The sequence below is a fragment of the Physeter macrocephalus genome, chromosome 17 (genome assembly GCF_002837175.3).
Source record: "Physeter macrocephalus isolate SW-GA chromosome 17, ASM283717v5, whole genome shotgun sequence".
Classification (NCBI taxonomy): Eukaryota; Metazoa; Chordata; class Mammalia; order Artiodactyla; family Physeteridae; genus Physeter; species Physeter macrocephalus.
In genome coordinates this window covers 25802272-25828392 of record NC_041230.1, presented here as the reverse complement: position 1 = coordinate 25828392, position 26121 = coordinate 25802272, and the positions used below count along the sequence as shown (strand labels likewise).

At 34.7% G+C, this 26121-nt stretch overlaps 1 protein-coding gene across 11 annotated transcripts in view; it reads left to right on the top strand.

Moving 5' to 3' along the window:
* RPGRIP1L (RPGRIP1 like) overlaps nt 1-26121 on the top strand; it is a 118983-nt gene that overhangs the window by 13931 nt on the left and 78931 nt on the right. For all 11 annotated transcript variants that reach the window (XR_008615479.1, XR_008615478.1, XR_003676484.1 and 8 more), the window contains exons 5-11: nt 609-711; nt 2005-2148; nt 11681-11786; nt 13754-13900; nt 15202-15275; nt 21165-21304; nt 26003-26109. Coding sequence is in view for 5 of the 11 variants with exons in the window: in XM_028477622.2 (XP_028333423.1) it covers nt 609-711; nt 2005-2148; nt 11681-11786; nt 13754-13900; nt 15202-15275; nt 21165-21304; nt 26003-26109 (821 nt within the window). In the remaining 6 variants the exon portion in view is untranslated. The remainder of the gene's footprint in view (nt 1-608; nt 712-2004; nt 2149-11680; nt 11787-13753; nt 13901-15201; nt 15276-21164; nt 21305-26002; nt 26110-26121) is intronic.

The following is a 26121-nucleotide window of genomic DNA, read 5'->3' as shown; positions in this document are numbered from 1 at the left end:
CCTGCATCGGCAGGCGGACTCTCAACCACTGCGCCACCAGGGAAGCCCTACCTTTGTTTAAATATGGATTTTCGTATTGAGGTAGAATAAATCAAAGTACAGGAAACATTTTGAGTTAACGCTCACAGTATCTGTGAATCACACAAATGAAGATAAGGTTCAAAATGTAAGGTCAAGGGGTATGAATGAGTAATTTAAACATCAAAAAACCTTTATCAAAAATACTCAAAACAATCACAGTTTTGAAAACTTTTTCCTTCATACCTCAGTTTATATTGTAAAGACCTGTTAAAATTTTGGTTCTTTCAGAATTTACTTTGGAAGTTCTAAATCTAAGTTGAATAAAACTATTTCTGGGTAATTTGGTTTCCATAGTAGAATTTGTTAAATGAGCAATACTTGCTGCTGTGTTTTATTTAATGCCAACTGGTGGCTGAGATCTAACAGTTCCTTTGACAATGTATGTCTGATTCTCTGTACTATGGAGCACATATCTCTCAGTACTTAAGAGACTTTATTGTATTGCATATTTTCCTACAATAGCAAGTCAAGGGTCCTTCTTTTCTAAATAACTTCACTAATTAATAATCTTATTAATTTATTTTTAGGTATTAAATTCCAAGATAAAGATGTAGCGGAAACTCTGCAACCCATGCCTACAAAACATGGCAACATTTTACTCGAAGAAGCCAGAGGAGAAATAAGAAATTTGTATGTATTCTTTTTGTGGTCATTTTAGAACACTGTATATTGATCATGTCTTTTTTGATCCCTCCCTTGCCTTTATTTTAAACAAAATTGGTTTGTGTACAAATAATTTGCTCCATTAAAATACAGCTAGATGTGTGAGGTAAGAACAGATATTATATAACATCTTTCCAGTACAATGAGGTAAATGAAAAACTTAACCAGTTGCCTCAGTGGAAGCATTTAGAGAAGAGTCCTCTTTATTATAATTTCCCCCTCAATGGAATGGCAGTCATTTAGAATCGTATAAGCTTTAGAGGCAACATTTTCATTCTCAGAAGAATTACAGGTAGTTTTTTTTGTTTTGGGGGTTTTTTTAGATCATGAATTAATTAGCCTTTCTGTGGTTTAAAAAAAGAGTTGGAGGGAGTGGCTTAAAAGTTTGGAGCTATCAAATACATATGGATTTCAGATTTTGTTTCATGCTGATTCTATGGTACCGCATTCTTCATCATACTGTGGTTTCAAAAAAGTTACTTCTGCCACGTTTAGCTTACTTTTCCAGTTAATCAAAGCCTCATGGTGATCTCAGTGTCTGTAAGTCACACAAATGAAGATAAGGCCTTCACCTGGATCATCAAAAAGTAACAATTCTGAATGAAGAGAGAAAGCAGGAGACAGAGTATCATACTTTAGATAGCTGCTTAAGAATAATATTGGCTTAAATTTTTACTTTTGAATATTTTAAATACCAGTTACAGTAATGGTTGCCTGTGAAAGAATAAAACTAAAAGACTAGACCTAACCTTGTTTCCTGTTAGTCAGTGGAAAAGCAAGGGTTCAGACCAGTCCTGAGGCTTGGTACACTGGGATGCTGCCAGACATGGTAGAGATAAAATATAAACCAGAGACCACTAAGTTATGTTTTGCAAATTTCTTACCCTCTCTCTATGAAGTGTTAATTTGGGTGGTATAGGCAGGTGTGCATATGAAAGAACAAAGGCACATAAATTATCTGAAGAAGACCAGATCACAGAGTACTTAGTAGGTGACCAATAAATACTGCTTTGAATTGAACCACAGTCCAGTCCGTTGCCTGGGACATTATCTTATATAAAGCAATACCTTGAATTCTTCCATATGTACTTCCAAATCATCACATTTAATCTGCTACTATTTCACTATGTGCCGGGGCACTTAAGCTAAAATTTTTAACTTTTGCTTGCCCTTCACTATGAAGCACTTTCTTTGTACTGCTCCTATATACTGCAGATTTTCCCTCAAGCTGCAAATTCTTGTAAAGATTCTTTATTTCAGAGAAAATGTTATTCAGTCACAGAGAGGCCAGATAGAAGAGTTAGAGCACTTGGCTGAGATCCTGAAAACTCAGTTGAGGAGAAAAGAAAATGAAATTGAGTTATCTCTTCTTCAGCTTCGAGAACAGCAGGCTACAGATCAAAGGTATGTTAAAACAGAAATATCACTTTGATAAGGTCAAAATTAGTTTAAAATACTTCATCATGTGCCATAGAAGGATAAGCCTAGTCTATTTAAAAATCATGTTTTTACTTAACATTCTTCATATAAGCCTGCTCTAGACCTACTAACTGCTATCAACAGCTCAGGTCTAAGGGCATTTTTCCCTAACCTACTCTGCCTCATCTTGTTTCCTCTGCTCATTTACCAAGCCGGTAGGAAGTTCTGATACCATCTGATTGTACCTACCAAGAAAAATATGTGTGACAAGGACTCAGCTGTTGGCATACCTTGTGAATAAGCCCAACCTTATTTAAGTTTTTTTCCCAACCTTAAAAGGTAGTAAATTCCATAATACAGTACCCATTTTTTTCACCCCATGAAGATGTTACCTCTCGTAATATTCAAAGTTTGCATCAAATTCTGCTGATTGTTATGGGTGACAGTGGAGCCCTTCAGTAGTCTCCTTGCTGCCTCTTCATTTTTGATGTTTGATAATATATAGTATTTTCTTGTCTGTCCTCCTTTGTCATTTGTTGGTTCCTAATACCTCTTCTCTCATTTTGTGCTTCCACGTTGTGCTTCCAACAAGATTTTATCTTTTTACAATATTCTTCCTTGAATTATTTGCTTCCTTTATGGCCCTTTTCTTTTTGTTTGGAACAAGCATACTCAAAGATACGGAGAGTAGTATATTGAAATCTCATGTACTCATCTCTCAACTTTGACAATTATCAACATGCTAACCAATCTTGTTTCATCTATCCCTTCACCTTCATTTTCTTTAATTAATTAGCCCCTGCCAAATATCATGTCATCACACCTGTAAATACTTCAGTATATATTGCTGTCTGATAAGGAATTTTTTAAATATAATCACCGTGCCATTATCACACCTAACAAAATTAACAGCAATTCCTTCATACCATCTAATAACTAGTTTATATTCAAACTTCTGTAACGATGACTTCCTGCTGTTTGAATTGGAATCCAAATGAGGTCTACACATTGCATATGATTGTTATATCTTTTGTCTCTTTAATTTCTCTCTTAATATTTTTTTAAACCAGACCTAGATCCTCTATTTGTTTTTCCCTTACCAAGTGTGATATCATACTTATGTGAGTAGGTTCTCATTTAGAAAAACCAACTATGATTTTCCACTTTTTCATTTCAGAATCAGAGTTTACTTCTTCTTTCACAAACAAATCTTACATAGTTATATTTGAAAAAGCTAAGATGCATAATAGAAGACTTGTTTTAAAAAAATAAAGTGGGCCAAAAATATATGAAAAGCTTTTTATTTCAAAGATTTAAAAGGTTAATATTATCTCTACTAATTTGTGTTCCTAAAAAGTTATGTGTAAAATTAAATTTTGTAATGAAATTCTATATATTTAGTGACATTAATATACCCTTCTAAGTGCAGGGCAAAAGAAAAATGAATATTTTTGAGAATTATATTTGTAATAGGGAATGTAATTTGAACCCTGGGTTTGAACCAGGGTTTTAAATACCTAGGAGTTATCCACGTTCCCCCTAAGAACAGACCTAGCCTTCTTGGAAAACCGGTATATGGTTCCTTGTGAGGAACAGTGCTGAAGACCCCAACACTGAATATGGTGATCTTAATAAATTGCCAACAGCCATATTTAAAATATTATCTGGGGCTTCCCTGGTGGCGCAGTGGTTGAGAGTCCGCCTGCCGATGCAGGGGACACGGGTTTGTGCCCCGGTCCGGGAAGATCCCACATGCCACGGAGCGGCTGGGCCCGTGAGCCGTGGCCGCTGAGCCTGCACGTCCGGAGCCTGTGCTCCGCAACGGGAGAGGCCACAGCAGTGAGAGGCCCGCGTACCGCTAAAATAAAATAAAATAAAATAAAATAAAATATTATCTGAATATAAAAATTCTGCATTAGGCCAAGCCCAAGCTTGGAGCCCATTCCTCAACAGCTGAGTACAAGGTTATCAGACTATTTTCTCTGTTATATTTCTTAAATTCCCGAAGAGTAAGATCGACCCTGTGTTGGCCGTTCCTTCTTCCAAAGGAATATGATCATCTAAGAACTAGAGTGTTGTGTTAATTGAAAGGGAAATCCAAAAGTTCTTCAGTCCTAGGGCTAGAACAGCTGAAGAACTAGAGTCATAGATGGGTCTGCATATTTTCTAGTATAAGTATTTTCAGCAGAAGACATCAGCAATATACACATAGAAGAGTTTACCTTAAAAACTAAACTAAGGCTAACCTTAGGGGATTATGTTATTCACTCCATAGCAGTCTATTTTTTGTCACATCAAGAATTAGAAGCAGAGACAAAATGAGTATTATTAAAGAAGCGTTTGTTGCAGAGGCCAAAGGAAAACCCTACCTTACAGATTTTATAAAATTGAAAATTATTGGTTATTTGCTTAGAAGGAAGGGTACCTGTGGTGAATAACATATTGTTTCTTGAAATACAGTTGTTGAAAACTGAAGAAATGACTTCAAATAAGGGTCTTCAAGTCTTTTTTTTTTCTTATATGTTTACACATAGCTCAAAATTTTATGTGTAACAGAAATTTTTTTGAGACTAATGGAAAACTGTTGAAAAATGTTGGGGAGAATATAAAACTTGGTATAATTTACTGTAGAAAAAAATCACAAAATGGAAAACATATTTAAACTTCTCTTTCATGGATACATTATTTCAGATTTGAAATTCTAGAAGTCTGATCTGAATGTTGGACTCCTTGTTCTCAAACATGAACCTAACGTAGTTGTAATCTTCAGAGTGCGGTGCTTGATATTTATGGCAAAGAGCCTTTTCATAGAATATTAGAGAAACTCTTCGTAGTATGTGTTTAATAGACCAGTTTGGTTTGGCATCAGCTTGACATAAACTTTTGGTTATCCAAAGCCCTTAATTGCTTTGAAGTAAAAGCCCAGTGCTGCTCTTTTTTATTAAAATCATGTCTTTTCCTGTTATTGTGGTCTATTTTGGAAGACTGAGTTGTGATTTTTGCATATGTTCTACATAATGCCTCATTAGCAAAAAATCTTGTATCATTTACAAGTAGCCTGAATGTCTGTGTTGTTTTGAACAAAAATCCATATTAAAATTTAAACAATATAAAAATGCACATTTTCTGCTTATGAAAAAGGCCATCTTAAATTAACTGCAAAGCAGTAACCAGTGAACACATGTACATGAACATTAAAATCAGGATGATTTTACCTTTTACTGACTTTTTCAACTCCAAAAATGTTTATACTCTTACCAAATGTGTAACTAGTTTGTACTAAGTGTTTTTTTAAGTAAATGTTAGGGTGTTTACCTTGTTAATTAGAAATCATGTAAGTGCCATAATGTCCCAGTGGAGGAAATTTAACCCGTAAATATTTCAGACACTGACTTGCCCCCTTCCCTTTGGTTGACAGCACACTGTCAAGTCATAAAACACAGAGGCCTTTTGCAGCCGCACAGTATACAAAGCAGCTTGGCTTTAGGGGCTCCATCTTTCCAGCTGTGCACAGACGCGGATTACTTCCTGGCACTCTAAGTTCTTCCCCAGCTTTTCATTTTGAAAAATGGCAAACCTACAGCAAAGTTGTAAGAATAATAGTGTGAACACACATACCTTTCACCCCTTGGCATGTTTGTGAATGACACAGCCTGTTCTGCATTCTGCCCACTCAGGCACAGGCCCATTCCCCTCCCTCCCCCTCTCTCCCTCTCTCTCTCTCTCTGAGAGTTAGGTGCATATATCATGTCACCCCCTCTACATTTCTAAGCACCTTCTAGGAACAAGGACATCTTCCTACATAACCACAGTACAGCTATCACACATTCAGGACATTTCACAATGAATGCAACAGTAGCATCATCTAAATACACAGTCCATATTAAAATTTCCCAATTGTCCCAATAATGGCCTTTATAGCTGTTTTTTTAATTGCTATTTTTTTTTGTTTCTCTTTTTTTAAAATTAATTAATTTTTGGCTACGTTGGGTCTTCATTGCTGCTCACAGGCTCTCTCTAGCTGCAGCAAGCGGGGGCCACTCCTCTCTGCGGTGTGCAGGCCTCTCCTCGCGGTGGCCTCTCCCGTTGTGGAGCATGGTCACCAGGTGCACGGGCTTCAGTAGTTGTGACACACGGGCTTAGTTGCTCTGCCGCACGTGCTTGAACCTGTGTCCCCTGCACTGGCAGGCGGATTCCCAACCACTGCGCCACCAGGAAAGCCCTGTTTTGTTTTTCTTTGTTTTAATCCCGTATCCAATCAAGTGTCATGTATTGTATTTAATTGTCATGACTTTTAGGTTTCCCTTATTATAGAGTGGTTCTCCAGTCTTTTCCAGCCCATTGATGATAGTTGTTTGCAGAATGCCCCTCAATTTGGATTTGTCTGATTGCCCAGCCCCTTAATTTAGAGGGCACATCTGGCTCTTGGATAGAAGGGTAACTGGGGCGAGGGATAACCATGCAGACATTACTATTATACAGGGAGGTAATCTGTCATTTTTTAAAAATATATCCAGGGCTTCCCTGGTGGCACAGCGGTTAAGAGTCCGCCTGCCGATGCAGGGGACGCGGGTTCGTGCCCCTGTCTGGGAGGATCCCACATGCCGCGGAGCGGCTGGGGCCGTGAGCCATGGCCGCTGAGCCTGCACGTCCGGAGCCTGTGCTCCACAACGGGAGAGGCCACAACAGTGAGAGGCCTGCGTACCAAGAAAAAAAAAAAAAAAAAAAAAAAAATATATATATATATATATATATATATCCAACAAGTTCCTACTGTTGTTTTGAATACCTTAGAATTTGCCTAATGAAAAATTATCACACTCAAATACTATGTCTTTTATCCCCAAGTTTTTTACTATTAATGTTATCTAAGTTTTTTTGTGATAGCTGCTTGGCGTGTTTCCCAAGCACTTTATTTAAACCACAGAAATTATCAAAATTGATAGTAACTAGTGTGTTAGTGTGTATGTGAGAGCGGAGAGAAAGCTAAAACTTAGGAACATCTCAGAGAAAGGAAGCAACTTACAAGAGTAGGAAGAATTTATCTCTTTAGACCTGGCTCTCTCCCATAAGAACTCTGGCCAGATTCTTTACTTCTCTAAGCCTCATTTAGCTACCTTAACTGTGAAATGAAGAGGCTGAAATGAGTAAGTGGTTCCCTACCTTTTAAAACCAGATGCTTTTATCCCCAGAGACCTTGGTATTCTGAAAGATTTTGCCTCCTAAGTAAGCAGTATGTATTAATTTAATAAATTTGTATTTTTTTTCATCCAAGACCTGTATCATGCTAATCATTGCTTCTGATAATTGTGAAATAGCCTGTATTATTGCACCGATTTGCTATAATTCTATCCAAAAGTAAAAACAATATAAAACCTTTAGTTCGCTTTTACAGCTTAGTTGCCAGTGAGTCTACATTTCTCCTTGGGCATTTTGATATTTTTAATATAATTCTCAAATTCCCATTACTAGTCAGAATCCATTAAACTTGATCTTCAAAATGGCCCCTTAAGAAGATGAGCCAGGATTTAGGTTCTTCCTGTCCCCAACCAGTCCTTGGGAGTGCTCCCTCCATTTTCAGAAGAGTGTGATTATGTACATGTAGAAAGCTCTACATAACTGTCCCCCTCCATTCCTTGCACGTGTTTAAAGAATAAGAAAATACTGAGTTCTGATTTATATTTTGACCTAACACCACAAGAAAGATACAATCCAGAGGCAAATAAACATACACATACAAACGTTTTCCTTTATGCAATCTTAAATCAGGGAGCATTATTTTCATCTGTGAACTAAAGCAGCAGTTTTGAGCAGTCATTACCTTTCAAATAGACTTGGCTATTTTAGTGAAGCTTATTCCATTTAATTCACTAGCAAACTCATAAGTGAGGTTTTCACTTATCCCCCAAATTTTGTCACCCTAAAACTATTACTCAAAAAGAACCTCTTCGTTCTATCTCATAAATATCTTACCTAACAACTTTCCAGAGTCTCATAGCCTACCTTTTGTATTCTAAAACCTTCCCTTCTAAATGATGTTAAAGTACTATATTACAACATTTTTTGCCTCAAAAAAATCAAGAAGCTTTTTTTAGCATTCATAATCCTTACTGCAGCAAAGAATGAAATGTTGATGGGGGTTGCGGCAGGGAGGAATTGTGTGCCTGGGAAATGAAGTATTAGAAACTTGCACTGGAGCAAAGATTTTGGCTTCTTAAGCTTTCATATTAGACTATACATTACATAGCACCACTGAAAGTTTTTCCTTCTCCAGTATATCTGAGGTTTTAAGTTTCTGGATTTATTATGGCACCCAGTAGCAAAGCTGGAGTCAAGTGTTTTCAAGGCTTCCATTAGAAATTCCTCTTTCAGAGTTTATTGCTTGACTGTTTCAAATTATATGAGAGAAACTTGGCACATAGGTTTTTGAGCTGGATTACTTTTTTCAAGATAAAATCTAATTTATTTCAGTTTGTTTTTAATCTTAGAGATGGGCCAACAGCTCTTCTCATAGTTTTAGAAGATTTGAGCATAATTCTAAGTAATGTCTGTTAAAAAAGAAAAGAAAAAAAAACCACATTTTCCAACTTAATTTTTTATAGTTTTTTTCAAAATCCTTGTTGAAAAATATGAGAAATTTGTTTTTACAAAGCACTTAATTAGTATGCTTGATATCCCTTTGCAGATAATTTCACCATGTGTAATGCAGCATGTATGAATTGGTACATGACCATCAGAGTTCATTTGAATGTTTTTACTATGCATTGTTCTTTCTGTTCGAATGTCATCATCCTGAAGATTTGATGTTCCCTTCATAGTGCATGGAACAGGGCAGGAAAATACTATGTGGAGGTCACATAAAATATTGCTCATAAAATTAGCCTGTCTCTTCTTCAGAGGAAACCAACCTGAGGCCTTCCTTCACATGCAGAGAGGTCTAGGACAGCCCACTTAGCTGACTCTAGCTCCCTCTTGCCTCCAAGATCCTTCTCACTTTTCTGTGACAGCTCCTTCCCTCTTTCCTCTCTCACGTACACGCTCATTGTTTTACCATATTTCATCTGTGTAAATATGTTGATTGGCAAGTTTGAGATGATTTTTCATTGCACACCTTCCTGAAGACCAGGCCACATTCATCACAATGTTGCTTTTAACTTTTATGTACTTTATGTCATTGACTCTGCACTTTCAACTTAACAGCATTGTTGCCATCAAAAATATCCCATCATAATAATGACTATTATATATAAAAGCCCTAAAACTGACACTTTAAAATAATTATTAAAGACTTCCAGGTGTTGTGTCGTCCCAAAATAGGTGTACTCTCTAGCAAACTGACTTTTTATTTAAAGTACCGCATTGTTATTGCTCTTTTTTTTTTACTTTTATTTATTTATTTATTTATTTATTTATTTATGGCTGTGTTGGGTCTTCGTTTCTGTGCGAGGGCTTTGTCTAGTTGTGGCAAGCGGGGGCCACTCTTCATCGCTGTGTGCGGGCCTCTCACTATCGCGGCCTCTCTTGTTGCAGAGCACAGGCTCCAGACGCACAGGCTCAGTAATTGTGGCTCATGGGCCCAGTTGCTCCGTGGCATGTGGGATCTTCCCAGACCAGGGCTCAAACCCATGTCCCCTGCATTGGCAGGCGGATTCTCAACCACTGCGCCACCAGGGAAGCCCTGTTATTGCTCTTTTATAAATACTATTTCTGTTGTATCTATGCCCACTCTTTCGGCATCATTAGTATAAAATACTAAGTCAATATTTTGAAAAGTTTAAACTCCAAGGACTTTAGGAAAATATTCAAGAAAGCATCCACCAATTAGACCACTGAAAGTTTTTGCAACTTACTGGCCTTTGCCTTACAAAGAAAAATTCAAAATTAAAACCTGCTATTTCTATGACCTATGTGACTGAATGGTTTGTTGAGGCTTAATTTTTTGTTAATGTCATCAAGTAATAGTTACTATTCAAACATATCTCATGTATATATCTTTTTGAAAATATTAACATGCTTAAAAACAAGTAAAATAAAATATCAGGTACAGCTGAAAACGTAAGAAGAGGTTTGAAATTCTGTATCAATAAATGTCACTCACTGTTGAGCAGTCAAACCAAATGATTCTGGGGAAAACAGATAAGTTCTATTTTGACTAATAAGTATGAAAAAATATGACTATTTTCTTGAGATCTCTTCAAAATATATTTTCCCTTCATCTTATTATTATTTTTTTTTTTTAGTGAGTAAAAATAATACTGAGTGGAATATTGCTGAGTGTACTGTTGAATGTGTGCTCAGTACTACTAGATAACCTGTTTTCGACATATAATTATTTTAACATTGTGTTAAGACTGTACCCTGGGCAAGATCCAGATTCTTGGACTTGTTTATCTTCTGTGTGAGGACAACTAACTGTCCGATGCCAAAATACAATGAACTTTCAAATATCAAAGAGGAAAATTAAGTATTTCAGGTCCTCAGCTGGTTTACAGATGTGTGAGCTTTGTAGTCCATTTTCTGGTTCCAGTAGGGCATTGTGACAATTTTTCCAATATGTGTATACTAGATAAGTTTTGGAAGTAAAATTACTTACTTTAAATACTGAAATAATTTTCTGAACTTAAAATTTTTATGTTTATTTTTCTTAGAAAATGAAGTCTAAAACCAAGCTTCACAATTTTTAAAATACTTTTGAATGTAAAACATATTAAATTAAGGAACCTTTCTCTGTCAGGAAAATAAATGCCTTTTGAAAACAGGTATTCATTTAGATCTATGATTAACCTTTAACAAGATCTTCCTGTTAAATTGTACATTTGCTTTAATCTCAGTAGGAAAAATACAAACTAGTATTGCAGCATATAGAGTTTCTATATACCCTGTGGACGTTAAATGATCTCTTACAGCTAAAGACACATCTGCAACGTATTTAAATGCCAGCTTTGGGCATTATTAGTATAAAATGCTAAGTCACTTTTTCTGGAAATATTTTGAAAAGTCTGAACTCCAGGAGGAAACTCCAATAAATGGTAATCTTATGATACCATTTGTTTCGAGGGAGTGGTGGGAAGATGAGTGGCTGTATGGCATATTTTTCATTTAGTGAAAAATAGTATGATAGTCCTCCTTCAAATAAGTCTGAAGTTTGGTGGTGGGACAATGGCTGTGCTAAAGACTGATGTCCTCTGTACCAAGTTTCAGGACACTATAAAATGATATTAAATTCATATTATCAGTCATTGTAGAAGTGACAAAAGTCATCAAATTTGGGGCTCCCTTCAAACTCTTGAGAGTCTGTGCATTTATGAAAGTTCAAGAATGACTACTGGTTGGTTTTAAATAATAAGTCTATCCTAAATGTATAATAAACTAAAAACCTCAGTGACTGATATGCAAGTGTGTAAATTTTTTTCTATGTAACACTCAATGAAAAATTGTAGTCCCACCACAGATTTTTTTCCTTTTGTCTTGCATTTTTTATCCTGTCTCTCTCTTTTTCTTAAATATGTCATTGAAGGTCAAACATTCGGGACAATGTAGAAATGATTAAGCTTCATAAGCAGCTAGTGGAGAAAAGCAATGCTCTTTCAGTAATGGAAGGAAAATTTATTCAGCTTCAAGAGGTACCGTGATCATTTATTTTATTATGGTGATACATAGATACAAAGGTTCGAAAATAGTGTTCAACTTTGTTTTTTAAGTAGAATGGTCGTAACACTAAAAAGTAGTTTTTAAGATTGCTCTTTTTATTCTCAAGTGTGTATAATTTCACTTCCTGTATGGTTAGCTATTTATAACTTAATAACTAAAGAAATTACTAACTGCTTGGACTTTTTATAAATATCTGTGTCATCTTAAAATAATAAACACATTTATCATAAAGCATCTCATGTCAAGAAAATTTATCTTTAACTCCTTTTATCTGGAATCATATGGGTACATAACACTGAAGGTTTAGATGTATTTGCATATATCTTCAGTTCTAAGCATTTTGAAATATCCAAGATAGATCAATGTTAAGAATAGATTAATAATCAAGTTTTGTTAAATCTTTTTTGATATGTGGTGTTGTGTTTTGTTTTGTCACTACCAGTATCAGAAAATATTTGAATACCCCTCATGTCAACTGTCAGTGTATTTATTTTAAATCCTAACCTTTTGGTTGACAGTACTTGAGACTATTATCCCCATGGTTGTTTTACCAAGGACTATGGCCGCACAGGAATGTGCCATCAGAGGACTCCTGTTTATTGGCACTGCATAATTAACATAGGTTCTGGAATTAATGAACTCCAAAACATTCCAGATGAGCAAAATTCATATTAAGCAGTACTTTCTTTGAAGTACTGAAACAAGGAAAGCAGTAAATTGATGCAAAGCGGGTCATCTGAAGCCTAAATTCACTATTGAATTAGATAAATATTTTTCAGCCATACTCTGGGTCATGTTTTCCATCCTACAGGTAACCTCCTTAATGTCAAGTAATACACTACCTTCCATATAAATATGACGGTGTATGAAAGAGAAATTAATTAGAGAGTGGGATTGATAACACTATCTGCAGATGGGTGGAAGAGAGAGATTAAAAATACATGTAGCTGAAAGCCATCTCTAAAAGGCAGCATTAAGAAAGGAATTAAAAAGTGATTTTGCATTCTTTTATCACTTTGACTGTTTTGATTTCCATTTAACAGTGACTCCAGGTATTTATTTAAATACCATGAATATCAAGTGTCTTCGATAGCACAGGTACCTCTTTTGGGTAGAGATATGAGAGGTTCAGGCCAACAGCTTCACCGAGATATGAAGCACGGAGAAAGCTGGTTAAAGATACTGTTCTGTGATTATAAGCAAGATTAACAAAAATTGGACTCAAGTAGCTCAATAGGCATGTTTCTTTTAAACAATTGAAGAACTTCAATAGAAATTTAATGATTTTAATTAGCAGATAAGGCATTACATGTTATGGTCATATGGACTCTAGGAAAAGACTTTAGTGTAAGTATGTAAAATTGAATTTAAAACATATTCATAAATAGGTCAATTTTGAAAATTAAGAAGACTTTAGTAACTATTTTACTGAATTGAAATTCTTAATTGTATTACAGTTAGAAGCTAACCTTCCAAGGCTATTTATATGGTGTGGTGACAGATCTTTGCAGTTTGAATATCTGTGGTCAGCATTTATTTTTAACCCATGCAGCAGCATTTTTAGACAGCATGTCCAACCACTGTAACCACAGCAAAAAGAAAAATTAATTACTTGCTAAAACTAATTTACTCACTGGTCACTATCAACAAGTCAGAAAACTAGGAGGAAATAAAATAAAGGACAAAAACAGCCTACATTGTGTGACTCTGTGCTAAAATATTTTCTTCCTCATGATACACTTTGGCCAAGAGTATCCTTTATGGAGACATTATACATTGTATAATGACACGTTAATATAGTAGCATACATACATTGTGAGATAAAGAATAAACAATATAACGTGGACTTCAGGAGTAAATTCATTTATGCAATGGTAATCATTCATTCAAAGCAGAATCCAAAAATAGTTTTGAAAGGATTTTCCTTTTGTTTTTTTAGAAGCAAAAAACTCTCCGGATCAGCCATGATGCCCTGATGGCAAATGGAGATGAGCTAAACATGCAGCTTAAAGAGCAGCGTTTAAAATGCTGCAGTCTTGAGAAGCAGTTACGTTCCATGACATTTTCTGAAAGAAAAATAGAAGAGGTAAGCTCCCAAAAAGTTTAGTCATCCTTTGCATTAACACTTCTCTGTAACTCTCTTGAAAAAGTAAAATAGAGACATTTTAAATATTATATTGACTTAAAAATCCTAAACTACATGCATGGCACTTTGAGCACAGCAAAATATAGTCAATATATTATGTACATGGCAAATCAGTACTTAAAAATACTTACAAATGTGCTTAGATCCACTATTTATCTAAAGGATTAAGGATCCTTGAGGAGACAGCAAACCGTAACATTTTTAAACGAACAAATGCCGGATTACCTGAGGAACTTAACTTTCTCAGCCTTAACAGCTTATTAGTCATTTGAGATGTCAGAATAATTATAGGAATAGATCTGTCTCTAAGGAGAAGGATGTTCTGCCCTCCAACATCAGCAATTTTGAGAATTTTTTTTTCTAGGAAGTTGTTTCAAAACTCATCTTCCTATTCATGTTGCTTCTCATGTTTCCCAGCTAGCTTAATCTTTTTCTGCAGTCTGTTAAACTTGTCCTTAAACAGAATTGAAATGAAATAAGATGTCTACATTCTGTTCTCATCTTGGAAGAATCTTTTATGGTGTCTCACACTAGCATCAAAAGAATTTTGAGAGGAGAATGAATTTTAAGAGTATTCTGATCCATGGGAAAAGGTTATAACAACAAAATATACTGGTGAATGAAACTTAAATACTAGAAATAAATACAGAAAGCTACATTTTAGCTATCAAGATATAATTATTACCCTGAGTTTATTTCTAAAAATATTATTCATTGGGATAAAACAAGGTATACGATTTTATTTGTTCATTCATTTGAAAGATGTACTACTGGCTCTTTGTAAATTCCAGGTAACATGAGAAATTGTGTTTTCAGAGTAAATAGTGATTGACACAAGTTGTTTGAACCACGAACCAAAAGAAAAGTTAATCCTTTTATTTTGGGGGACCAACTGGAAATTAACACAAAATGAATATAATGATGGAATTCATCGCAGAAGACAGTAAAAAATATTATGTTTCCCCAAACTTAATAGCAAGCTTTTAACACGTTCTTTATTGAATTTTGGTACATGTTGCCGTAAAGCAGTGCATACATTCCTACTAAATTAAAACAGAAATATTAATTTCATGTTTACTTAACAACTTGGAAGAAAAACAATGCTAAATTAAATACAGACGATATAAGTGGACTAGTTCACAGCTGCAATTTAGAAATCAAGACATGTTAGCCTCCTCACATTTTTTTTCAAACCCCACGTGATTTTATACACCTAATGTGTAATTTTCTTTTCATTTCAGCTGCAGGATAGAATTAATGATTTAGAAAAGGAACGGGAACTTTTAAAGGAAAACTATGATAAACTTTATAACAGGTAAATCATGATTCCATATGTGCTCTCCTTCTCTTGTTTGAGATCTTTTCTATCAAAACATTGGATATCAGAATACCTAATATTGATTAAAGAATTAGCAACAGATGATTGCAAGAAATCTATATATGTTATAAAAGAAAAATAAGCTCTTTTAAGAGATTGGTAATAAGTTCTTTAACCTGAGCAGCAGTCTATTACTAAGAAAACCATATCACTTTGTTGTCAGTAACAACTGCTATCATTTACTGAATGCAAACTGTAAGCTAGCAGGCACTATGCTAAATACTCTGCATACATCGTTATAAATTCCTCACAACAACTTGGAAATGTAGGTATTATTAATGCCCATTTTGCAGACAATGAAAATAAAACAGAATTAAGTAAATTTGCCTATGTTCTTAAAGCTGGGAAGTAGTAGAGATTGTATTTGAACCTCTTTTGGTCTCTCCAAGCCCTTGTTTCTTCTGCTGGGCTACCCAGCCTATTAGCTTCGTGTGATTCTGTTGGTGGAAAGCAAAGGTATTCGCTTACAATTTTTTCTATTTCTTAAAACAAAAAACACACGCACCTTTATCTTAAGATGAATTTTAAAGAGCTGCTTTACTTTTCTTTTTTTATCTGCTTCATAATTATGGTATTTTAAAAATTAATCCCTTCTGGTAATGTTAGAAACAGAATTCTACTCCACAGCTAAGTTTACTTAAATGATACAGATGTGTGTGTATTTTTAAGTCTTTTCAGTGTATGATACTGATAAATGATAAATACAGGCTTATAGGAAAGTAAATTTTATATAGAAATATATATGTTAGAGCTGATATTCAACAGTTGCTTCTATTGGTCATATTCGGAAACATCAGAAAATAGCCATCTGATCTACAGTTATATCTTTAACTTTTTAACTATGTTTTATGTTTGATATGTTTTTGCAAACTAAATTTACATTTTATAAATTAAACAAGTTATACCGAAGAATGTAGGGAGAGGCTTTTATTTTGATTTACTTTGAAAAGATAACTAAATTAATGTTACGCATCATTCCAGAGGTATGTATCATGTGTGTTGCTTATACTAGTGTTGATTATATTTGCACAGGGGCTCATTATATTAAGGGTTACCAATAGCGGGTTGAGACCTCAGTTAAAGTAACGTCTTGGGCTCTCCAGCAAGGATAGACTGGCTAAACAGCTTTATGTGGAATTTGCCTTGCACCCCCTCCCAGATCATTTGGCCTCAGTGCTTTGTTCTGGTCCCACTCTCATCAGTCCTGATTAATTTTACCTAAAGCATTTATTATACCTCCTATTTTATGGTATTTCTGTCTCTATAGAACAATGCATAGGTTTATAGTGGTATATACCTAAGTAGTTAGTAGTGGTATGTTTGAAATTTTAAAATTTCATTATATGGAGAGATCACACCACCACCATATTATATGGCACAGAAAATAATGTTATCCCCATATCTTATAAATGAGGGAATTGACACTCAAGAAAAATTAAGAGACTTGTACAGAGTCACACAGCATTGCTGAGACTCTAGTACAGGCCTAAAACCCATTTCTTTTGACTCTAAAACTTGAATTTTTTTTTCTCTGTGCCTATCTCTGATTTTAATTGCAACGGAAAATTGTATATGCAAAAGGGAAACATTCATGGAATAACAGGACTGTCACACATTTAGAAATTTTTATTGATTTATATTTATCTTAACATCTTGTAATTTCAAGTAATTTAACATGGTCTTAATACATGAATATAAGTGCCATTTGGTCATTACTTATACATTTTCTACTTCCCCTCAATTTGAGGATTTACTGAAAGTACTTTCCTGTAATAAAAAACGTTAAACTTACTTGGGAATAATGCATAAATGAAATTCTAAGAAAGACATGTTTTTCTCATATTTAGTTTATCACCATGAAACTTTATCTTTCCATATTAGAAGATGATCTAAGAGTGTAAATCTGACTTTGAAGGGTTTTTATTTTTAATGTTTTGCGTTTGAGCAACCTTTTTTTTCCTGTCACATTAAAAACAGACTTCATTATGCTACTTACACTTGAATTTTGTGTGAGGTGTATGGAAGTAAATGTGTATAATGAGTGTCAAAACATTTGTGTCAAAACATTTGTGTCAAAAAGAAATGTCACTTAGGTACAAAACCCAGGAAGCACATGTGATAGTAAATAGAGCTATAAAATTCTCTAATACAGTTTTTTAAATATATAATGTGTTTTCAGAAGCATAGTTGGAAAAACTCTACAAAAATCAACATCCTCCCCAAGATTCTTTACAGCTCTTGAATTTCATGGCAGTGTTATTCATCATTGCCAGTAACTAATGCTCATCACAAACTACATATATTCCCTGTTTGGTTAGTCATAGTGATAGCATGTTTTTAAAAGGAGAGCATTTGTTTGTTATTCAAAATTGGCTAGTTTTCAGGAGAAAAATGTGATGTGCAGATTGCATTCTCATCTTCCTTTTTCAAATGATATTTTTAGTGTGTTTATTATTTGACATATTAGAGAATCATCTGGTAAGGTAAAATCTTCATGTTAGTATTTGGTATGAGCCTTTTTTAATATGTTATAGCATGTTTGATACTATGCCAAGAAATAAGTATAACTTTAAGAAATGTTCATTTAAAAAGCTCAGAATAAAATTTTTGCAATTAAGTCTTTCTATTTGGTCAGAGAGAAATTCTATACTATAATATAGTACAGCTGGGTCTCATTTTTGAAGTTAGTATATAGTTTTAGGGTGATATAGCTGATGAATGCAATAGTCCTTCAACTATAATGTATATCAGTAACCTGGAAAACAGTAAAATGGAGGTTTCACCAACCCTGTGAAACCTCCCCACCTGCCCTCCTCCCCATCCCCCAATACCATCCAGTTCAGATTCAGTCAATATGAGTTTGAATCCAGATACTCTTGTTAAAGGTGATTTTAAGGTATCAACTCGCTGAGAGACACTAATCTAATAACTATTTAAAAGAAGAGTTGGTCCAGTTTTTGAAGATGATATTAACTGTTTTAAGAATTGGATGATTCAGGTTTTTACAACGTGATAGTCATCTAATATCCAAAATTTAAGGGAGCACTGCTGACCACCCATAGACTCTCTGTGCTCCATTTCTGTAAAGCAGGGGTCCCCAACCCCCTATTAGGAACCAGGCCGCACAGTGGGAGGTGAGCGGCAGGGAGCGAGTGAATCTTCGTCTGCCACTCCCCATCGCTCACATTTCCGCCTGAACCATCCACCCCCGACCCTTGTCCGTGGAAAAATTGTCTTCCACGAAACCAGTCCCTGACGCCAAAAAGGTTGGGGACCGCTGCTGTAACGTGAACACCTGTCCCCTACAATCTTCTAGGAGACATGAAAGCTCATATGATCCTAAATGAGCACTTTGTGCTTCCCAGAAATCAAACTGAGTACATTTGGGGCATCGTTTTTCCTTTAGTAAGTGAAATATCCCCATGTTAATATGCATTTAATTTCCACGAGGCCTAACTAAGGTACCTATGGATTTCTTTATGGATGATTAGAGCTTATTCTTCCCTATCTCTCACATTAGGATACCCTTGAACATTGGAATAAAAGGAATTCTTTCTGTAAGAAAAAAGACCTTAGGGTGGAGATGAATTCTTCAACTCTTTTTTTTTATCTTATCACGTTGTTGATCAAGGGTGTGTATTTACAGTATGGTGACCCATGACTGCCAATGGACTGCCAATGGACATGCCAATGACCACAGGAACCAATGGGCATTCCACTGCAGATTGATATTTTATCACTCCAGCAACATAATGTAACAATGAAATGTGCACAAAGACCAACTATGATCCCCTCCTCAGTTGTCACTGTAGGCAATGTACAAAAACATTTTCATGAATAAAAGGTTCTCAAAGACTGTTCTCATATGCAGATTTAATCATGTACACAGCCTCTACAAAGAAAATGGAGCCAGATGTGGTTTACCATTTATAGTTACACAGATGGCTCCAAGCATAGAGGAATACAGTAAATTCAAAAGGAATTCCTCATGAAACTCCAGTGGAATGTAATCCTAAATTTAGAGGGAAGATAGCAGTGGACTAAATTCAGAGTGACTTATGCTGATTTACACTAGTATTTTGTGGGTTTGGAAAAACCAGGCTGCTAAATTGTTCTTAATTTAAACACATACAGCTTCTGATGTTTCTGCCAGATTAACTGTTGGTGATCTTTTTTGCTGGTACTAATGCTGTTGGAACACTACTGTTTCTAATTTTTAGCGGCTGATATAATGTATGGTTGTGCCTATTTCATCATGCTAATTTTTTTTCCGGGTAGTACATACTTTTAATAATAAGACACATGCATACAAACATATACACTCACATGTATGTATACATGTGTATGTGTTTGGTATATATACTTTGAAATGTATTCTTTATCCAAAAATGAAAATGTAAGGGAATATTCTTTACTTTAGTATTTAAAGTACATATTTGGATTTCATTTAAACCTAGGTAACTCTACCTTTGATAAAATTAGCTTAAAACATTGGTATACCAGATCCATGTATTTTTTTAAGGTTCCATACCTGAAATGAGAACACTGATCGAAAAAACAGATGTCATATTTAGAGAAACTTTTAGAATTCCATTTATTTTTAAGGTCATGTTATTTTAAATGCAATAGAAACATTCAGACTGTAAAATAAATACACAGTTTTTTGTTCTTTTGAAAGCTATGCCGCCCAGAAAACTATCTCTTTTGGACTAAAACCTCAGACTAGCTGGGAGCAACATTAAGGGCAATTTTCAATAAGAAGTTTCTTTTCCATTTACTTCATCATCAGTACAAAACCAGATTTTGTAAATTTCTGGTTCCTTTACTGGGTTTAAAATAAGTAGAAGGGTCAAAGCTGCTGATAATTATTCAGTCATATCAAGCTTCACAGATAATAGTTTTCTGCTGAAATACAGATTAAGATCAGTTTTTCCAAAACCTGGCTATCACCTGGGGAAAACTATGAATCCCTGGGCCCCAGGATCTGCATTTTTAACCTAGCACCAGTGTTTCACGTAGGCCAGCATTTAGGAACCACTGGCCTAAACGAATGTTTACTGTATAGTTTCTGCATACCATTTAGTTATTTTTCAGCTGATTCTTCCAACATCCTGGGTCTGATCATTAGTAGATTTTCATGATAGTTTAAACTGCTACATTTTTATTGAGGAATAATAATTCTATCTACATCATTCTTATCAAGGTGTTCTTACTGGGTTTTCACCCCAGTCATGTGTTATGAGTAAAACCGTTTGTTCTTAGCCTATTGCTGTTTGCTTTTTAGGACAAAAACTGCATGCTCATTGCTTCTTAGTATCAGAATCGCCGTCTTATAATTCAAAATGCTATCATTTTGTGGCCAGTATTTTGTAAATATGCTATTATCACAGACTCTTTAAAAGTTTCAAATTCTAGAATTAAAGATCAGGTGGGGAGTCCCTTTTCTCTGTATTAGGGTTTATTCGTGGTAGAGAATGGTTTTGTCCGATGTCTGCTGCTGAGGTTTGGAACTGTGGATTCCTCTGGAGTATGTACAGTATCTGAATTCCTTTACTAGTCCCACAAAAGCTGCACACTGCCAACTTCTCTGACTTTAGAGCTCTAAATTAAGGCCAGTTCCTTTGCTCATCCCACAAACTCTTTCATGTTCCCTAACCGCAGCCTGAGAAAGGCGCCTTGGTTTCAACAGCAGCAGACCAGCATATGTTTACTTAATTCCTAAGACATGATGACAGTGGTCTCTGTGCCACTAAAAGCTTTTCTCTTTATTATTTTCGGTTGAAGCTGATTTCCAAGCTCTCCTTGCCTGTCACGTGTGTTTTGCAGTGCCTTCAGTGCTGCCCATGAAGAGCAATGGAAGTTAAAGGAACAGCAGCTGAAAGTACAGATTGCTCAACTCGAGACTGCCTTAAAATCCGATTTAACAGACAAAACTGAAATCCTTGACAGATTAAAAACTGAAAGAGGTACATATAAAATGACTACTGACTTATTCGTTTCAGACATGCATGTTATTCATTGTTATTCACTGACTTGATAAGTACTTATTACAGTGCCTGCTGTTTTGCCAGGCACCTTGCTGCATACTAGGGACACAGCCTATATTAACAGTCATCCGCCTTTATGAGTTTATTGATTGCTCAAAATTTCCCTTTACTCAGCTTAGCGTATATGCCGAAGGAATTATTTTTTCTCAGAGTTACTCTTGTTCAGGTTGTCTTTAATTTGTTTAATTTTCCTGAATTTATTCAAGAGTCAACAAGTGTTTATTAAGCACCAGTATGTGCTAGGCACTATTCTAAGTTCTGGGGATACAGCAATGAATAAAACAAAGACCTGGTCCTCATGCAGCATAAATTCAAGAGGGAGAAACTGACAGTAATTAAATAAATATGTGATACATCAGGTGGTGGCAGGTGCAGTGGAGGAAAAAAAAAGGCAGTGTAAGACAGCCGAGGACGGCAGAAGTCTTGCTTGGCTGTTTTTGATCTGCTAGTGAGATGGCTAATTCTGCTCCGTGACAGAGAACTTAAATAAAGAAGCCTTGTCAAGATGTCCCTGCTAAAATAATAACCATTAATAAGTTACATGTTATGAGTCCCAGATCTCACCCTTCTTGTCTCACAGAAGTAAAATAATTATAATTAAAGTAGATGTCTGCTCTACTATATTATACACACATATACACACAAATGCACAATCAGGGAGGTGAATTAATTGCTCCAAGTGTTGCATCTGTTTGCTCAGCCAGTAGGTAAACCCAGCGATGTGATAATAAGGTTGCTCCTTTTGAACACTTGCAATTCAGTTGCATGAGAACATTTAAAAGTTTAATGCTGACTCAGTTAAAAAAACAATTACATATCTAGTCAGTACTCTCTATATTGATTTAGATCACAATGCCATATTTCGTTAACTCTAAGAAGATTTTTTTTCCCATTTTAATATCTCTGAAATTGGGAAGCATCTTATAGGTGATAACATTTTTTAAATTATGGTGTAACTTTTTTTAACATTTTAAGAAGTCTGAAATTGGAACACATCTTATAATCAATGGGGTCTTAATTTCAATGAAATATGTGTGCAATATTTATTTACCAAGTGGTTTAAATGATGACAGATGGTTTATGAAATTTTCTCCAGAAGACTGTGAGTAGAATTAAATGATGACATGATTTCTGACTGGGTGGATATTTTAAAGTTTTTATGTCAAAGATTCTTAGTTCCTAACTTTAATATGTAGTGTTGAATACCTAACAGAGTGCTTTGTTTAGTAGTTGCTCAATAAATTCTTCCACCGAAGTGGAAGGGCTCTGTATTTCCTCTCTCTTTTCTTTCTTAAGGAAAGAGAAATGAAATAAACCTTTCTTGTTTCCGTGCTTTCTGTACTTCCCTAGATACCAAAAATTCCAAAACTCTTATCTTTACACATTTGAATTGGTCTCTCGTAAGAAACTCTTAAGAGGATAGAATCTTGGTGGTCTTTTAATACCTATTTATTACTGTTGGATTAATTCTGGGGGTTCTTTTCAGTCCCACAGCCCTCAGCGTAATCACTATTAATATTTTTATATATGTCCTTCCAGAGTTGTTTCTATATGTATACATACAACTTTATAATGTGCTTTTTTATTTACTGTATTGTGAAATCGTTCCTTCAGTATAAATATAAATCTGCATCATCATCATTTATAATGGCTGTCATAGTTTTCCAGTGTGAGGATGTACCATAGATTGTTTAATAATCTTCTATTGTTGAATTTTTAAATAGCTTCAGCTTTTTTAAGTACCCTGAACATCTTTCTACACAAATCTTTACACATTTATCTGACTATTTTCTTTAGAAAAATTGCTAGGACTGAATCTCTCTTTTTAATGCAACTGTTATTTTAGTTATTTTTTCTTGCATACCTGAAATTTACAGGTCTAATAATTTCAGTTTTTGTTTCTTTGTGAAAATGTTAAAATAGATTATAAGAAAAATAATACAGCCTTTAAACAATTTTTTTGCAGGAAAATACTAAACAAAAAATTGAAGTTGTCTATTTAAGGAAATCTTTTAATATTTAGAAAGTTGCTTTTTTATATTACAGATTTCAAAATTGTTTAATTTTACTTTGAAGTCTCTTCACACACTTACCTTTTCATGTATCAAGTGTTCTCTGCCAGAAGATGTTTCCCTGGCTTCTTGTAGTCATTCATCTAACTGGCAAATTATTTTTAGAGAATACTCACCTCTTTATTCAAGGTACAAATTAGTTTCAGATTGTGCGAATATGTGGGGGAAGGATATGTAAATGCAGTTTGCATTTGGTTAATGCTTAAATTAACTGCATGTGTTTAAGGGCCTGCTTTTGAAAGTTCCTTTCTATCTTTAGCTGAAATGCATAATTCAGCATAATGCATATGGTTATATTGATCACAGCTGAAGATATTAGCACAAAGGAGCTCTGAAAATTGTTTAGTTGAATTGTTCTCTGCACTCTGCTTATTAATGGTGTGCTTGAAGAACATAATTTTAAAAGAGTGAAATGTTATCTCATTTGAATAAAATGCTGTTTAGCTTAACCTGCTTTTTGTCAAATCATAAGGTAAGGAGGTTATTTTTCATCTTGTACAGGGTGCTTTGATTTTTCATATTATAATTCAGCAAGTCTATTTCCTCTTTGAACTATAATGTCTCCATTCGTTTTAAAGTCCCAGGAGTGACATCCCCAGTAAACAGTTTAAGAAAGGAAAAATATAGTAGAGAATTCTACATAAAATTCAGTAGAGAGAAAGTTACTGGTGCTCAGTAATATCTTCTCCCACTAATAAGTTATTTTCCCACTAATAAAGCCCTGGTTTTAAAAATACCAGTTAAGTGGGAACATGGTTGTTGAACGAAAAATCAGAAAAGGAAGAAATATTTGAGTAAGTTTATTTATACCAGTAGCGCATTATTCTCAGGACCCTGCTCTGAAAAATTGAAAGAATAGAAGGCAGCACAGGAATAATATACACTGCGTCTGGATGAAGATGGAACGGTCATGCCCTTACACTTTTTGTTCCCCTCAGAACCCCTAAAAGTTTCACTAGCCAGAGAAGGAAATTACATTATCCTCAGGACCTTGGTTTTACTTCTTGCTGACCACATTTACCTCCTTTTTTGTTACCTACTCATTCTATCTGGATGTTGTTTTAACCTAATCAACATCAAATAAAGGGTTCCACATTCTTACTCTACTCTCTAACCAAAAGAGCAAATTTATCTCATAAGAATTCATATGTATTATTAATCCTAATTTTTAGTTTAGAGATAAATGTTTGATCTTTACCTTAAAAATTTCCAAGTATTGTTCACATTTGGAAATTCTTTCATTTAATTCACTGAATATTAGTAATTTGTACTCTAGGATAACCTTCTAACCTCTTATCAATAAGAAAAATCTTTACATATTTAATATTAAAATGGCTCTACATATCCTAGGGTAACTTTTTTTTTTTTTTTTTTACTTTTTTGTTTGCCAGAAGTATGTTATATTAAAAATATTCAAATTTAGTTCATTTCTTCTTAACTGTGTAATTTACAGTTTTTACTTATATATAGCATTTATGGCTTGGGAACACAAAGCTTTATAAAAGTCAGAAACATATTTTTGTACAAAATGCAGTCAGTGTGCAGATGTATTCATGTAAAGAATTCTTGGCAAATATGTTGATTTCCCTTTTTTTAAGAAAAGGAATGATGATCATAAATCTTTGTGAGCAGGATGAAATTAGTAGAGACACTTTGGATAACATGGTTTAGCGTCAGTCCACAGAGAGCCCACAAAGGAGAATACTTGACCACCACAACGAACTCTAGTAAAGAAGTACACTTAAGAACATAGGACTAAAGAGTAGATTTGTTAGCTAGCTATTATGCTTTCTTTTTTTTAAGTTAAGCATGTTTAATGCAGAGAGTGAAAAATTAGTCTCTCTATGGATTTGCCATCTTCTGTAGCTCTACCCTATACGCCTGCTTGTGGGTCATGGCAAATGAGCACATAGGCAAACGTAACCTATCTCCATTCCTAATTAATAGCGTGAACTCTGTGAATAAAGAACACACATGAATTATTATTGATACTACCATGCACTGGTTGAGAATCCGTTTCTCCTCTCTTAACAGATTTATTAAAAATGGTGTTGATTATAATTCCATAATTCCAGAGTTATCAGAGAAATTATCTTGTTTTAATTAAAAGACTTTATGCTGAATTAGGAAAAGATAACTCAAGGAAGTCAATTAGAAAAAACTAAAAGAGAAAAATTTTTTTTGCATGCCTCTCAGGACCCTTAATAAGTAAGTAAAAATCATAGATTTAGAAACATATTTTCTTAGGTATTTTAGATAGAATGTTCCTTTGAAGTTCCAGAGGCCACAATTTCCTTACATTAATACTGTGAAACTAAGTCCTAAGTTTTTGATAAGCAAGTGAATCATATGGTAGACACATGATAGTGTTCATTTGTTCCTCATTCCCCTGCTGCCTTAGTCTAAGGTGCTAGCTCAATTTCCTCTCTGGCCAGAACAATGCTAGATCGAGCTTGGTGTGTATCATGAATTAAGTCAATTTAAAATGTGTTCTTATACCTCATTCTCACTTAACCTTTCGAATTGTGTCGACTTCATTTTTAAGACCAAAATGAGAAAATCATTCAAGAAAATAGAGAACTACAGTTACAGTATCTGGAACAAAAGCAGCAACTTGATGAACTTAAAAACCGCATGAAGTTTTACAACCAGGTGAACTATTTT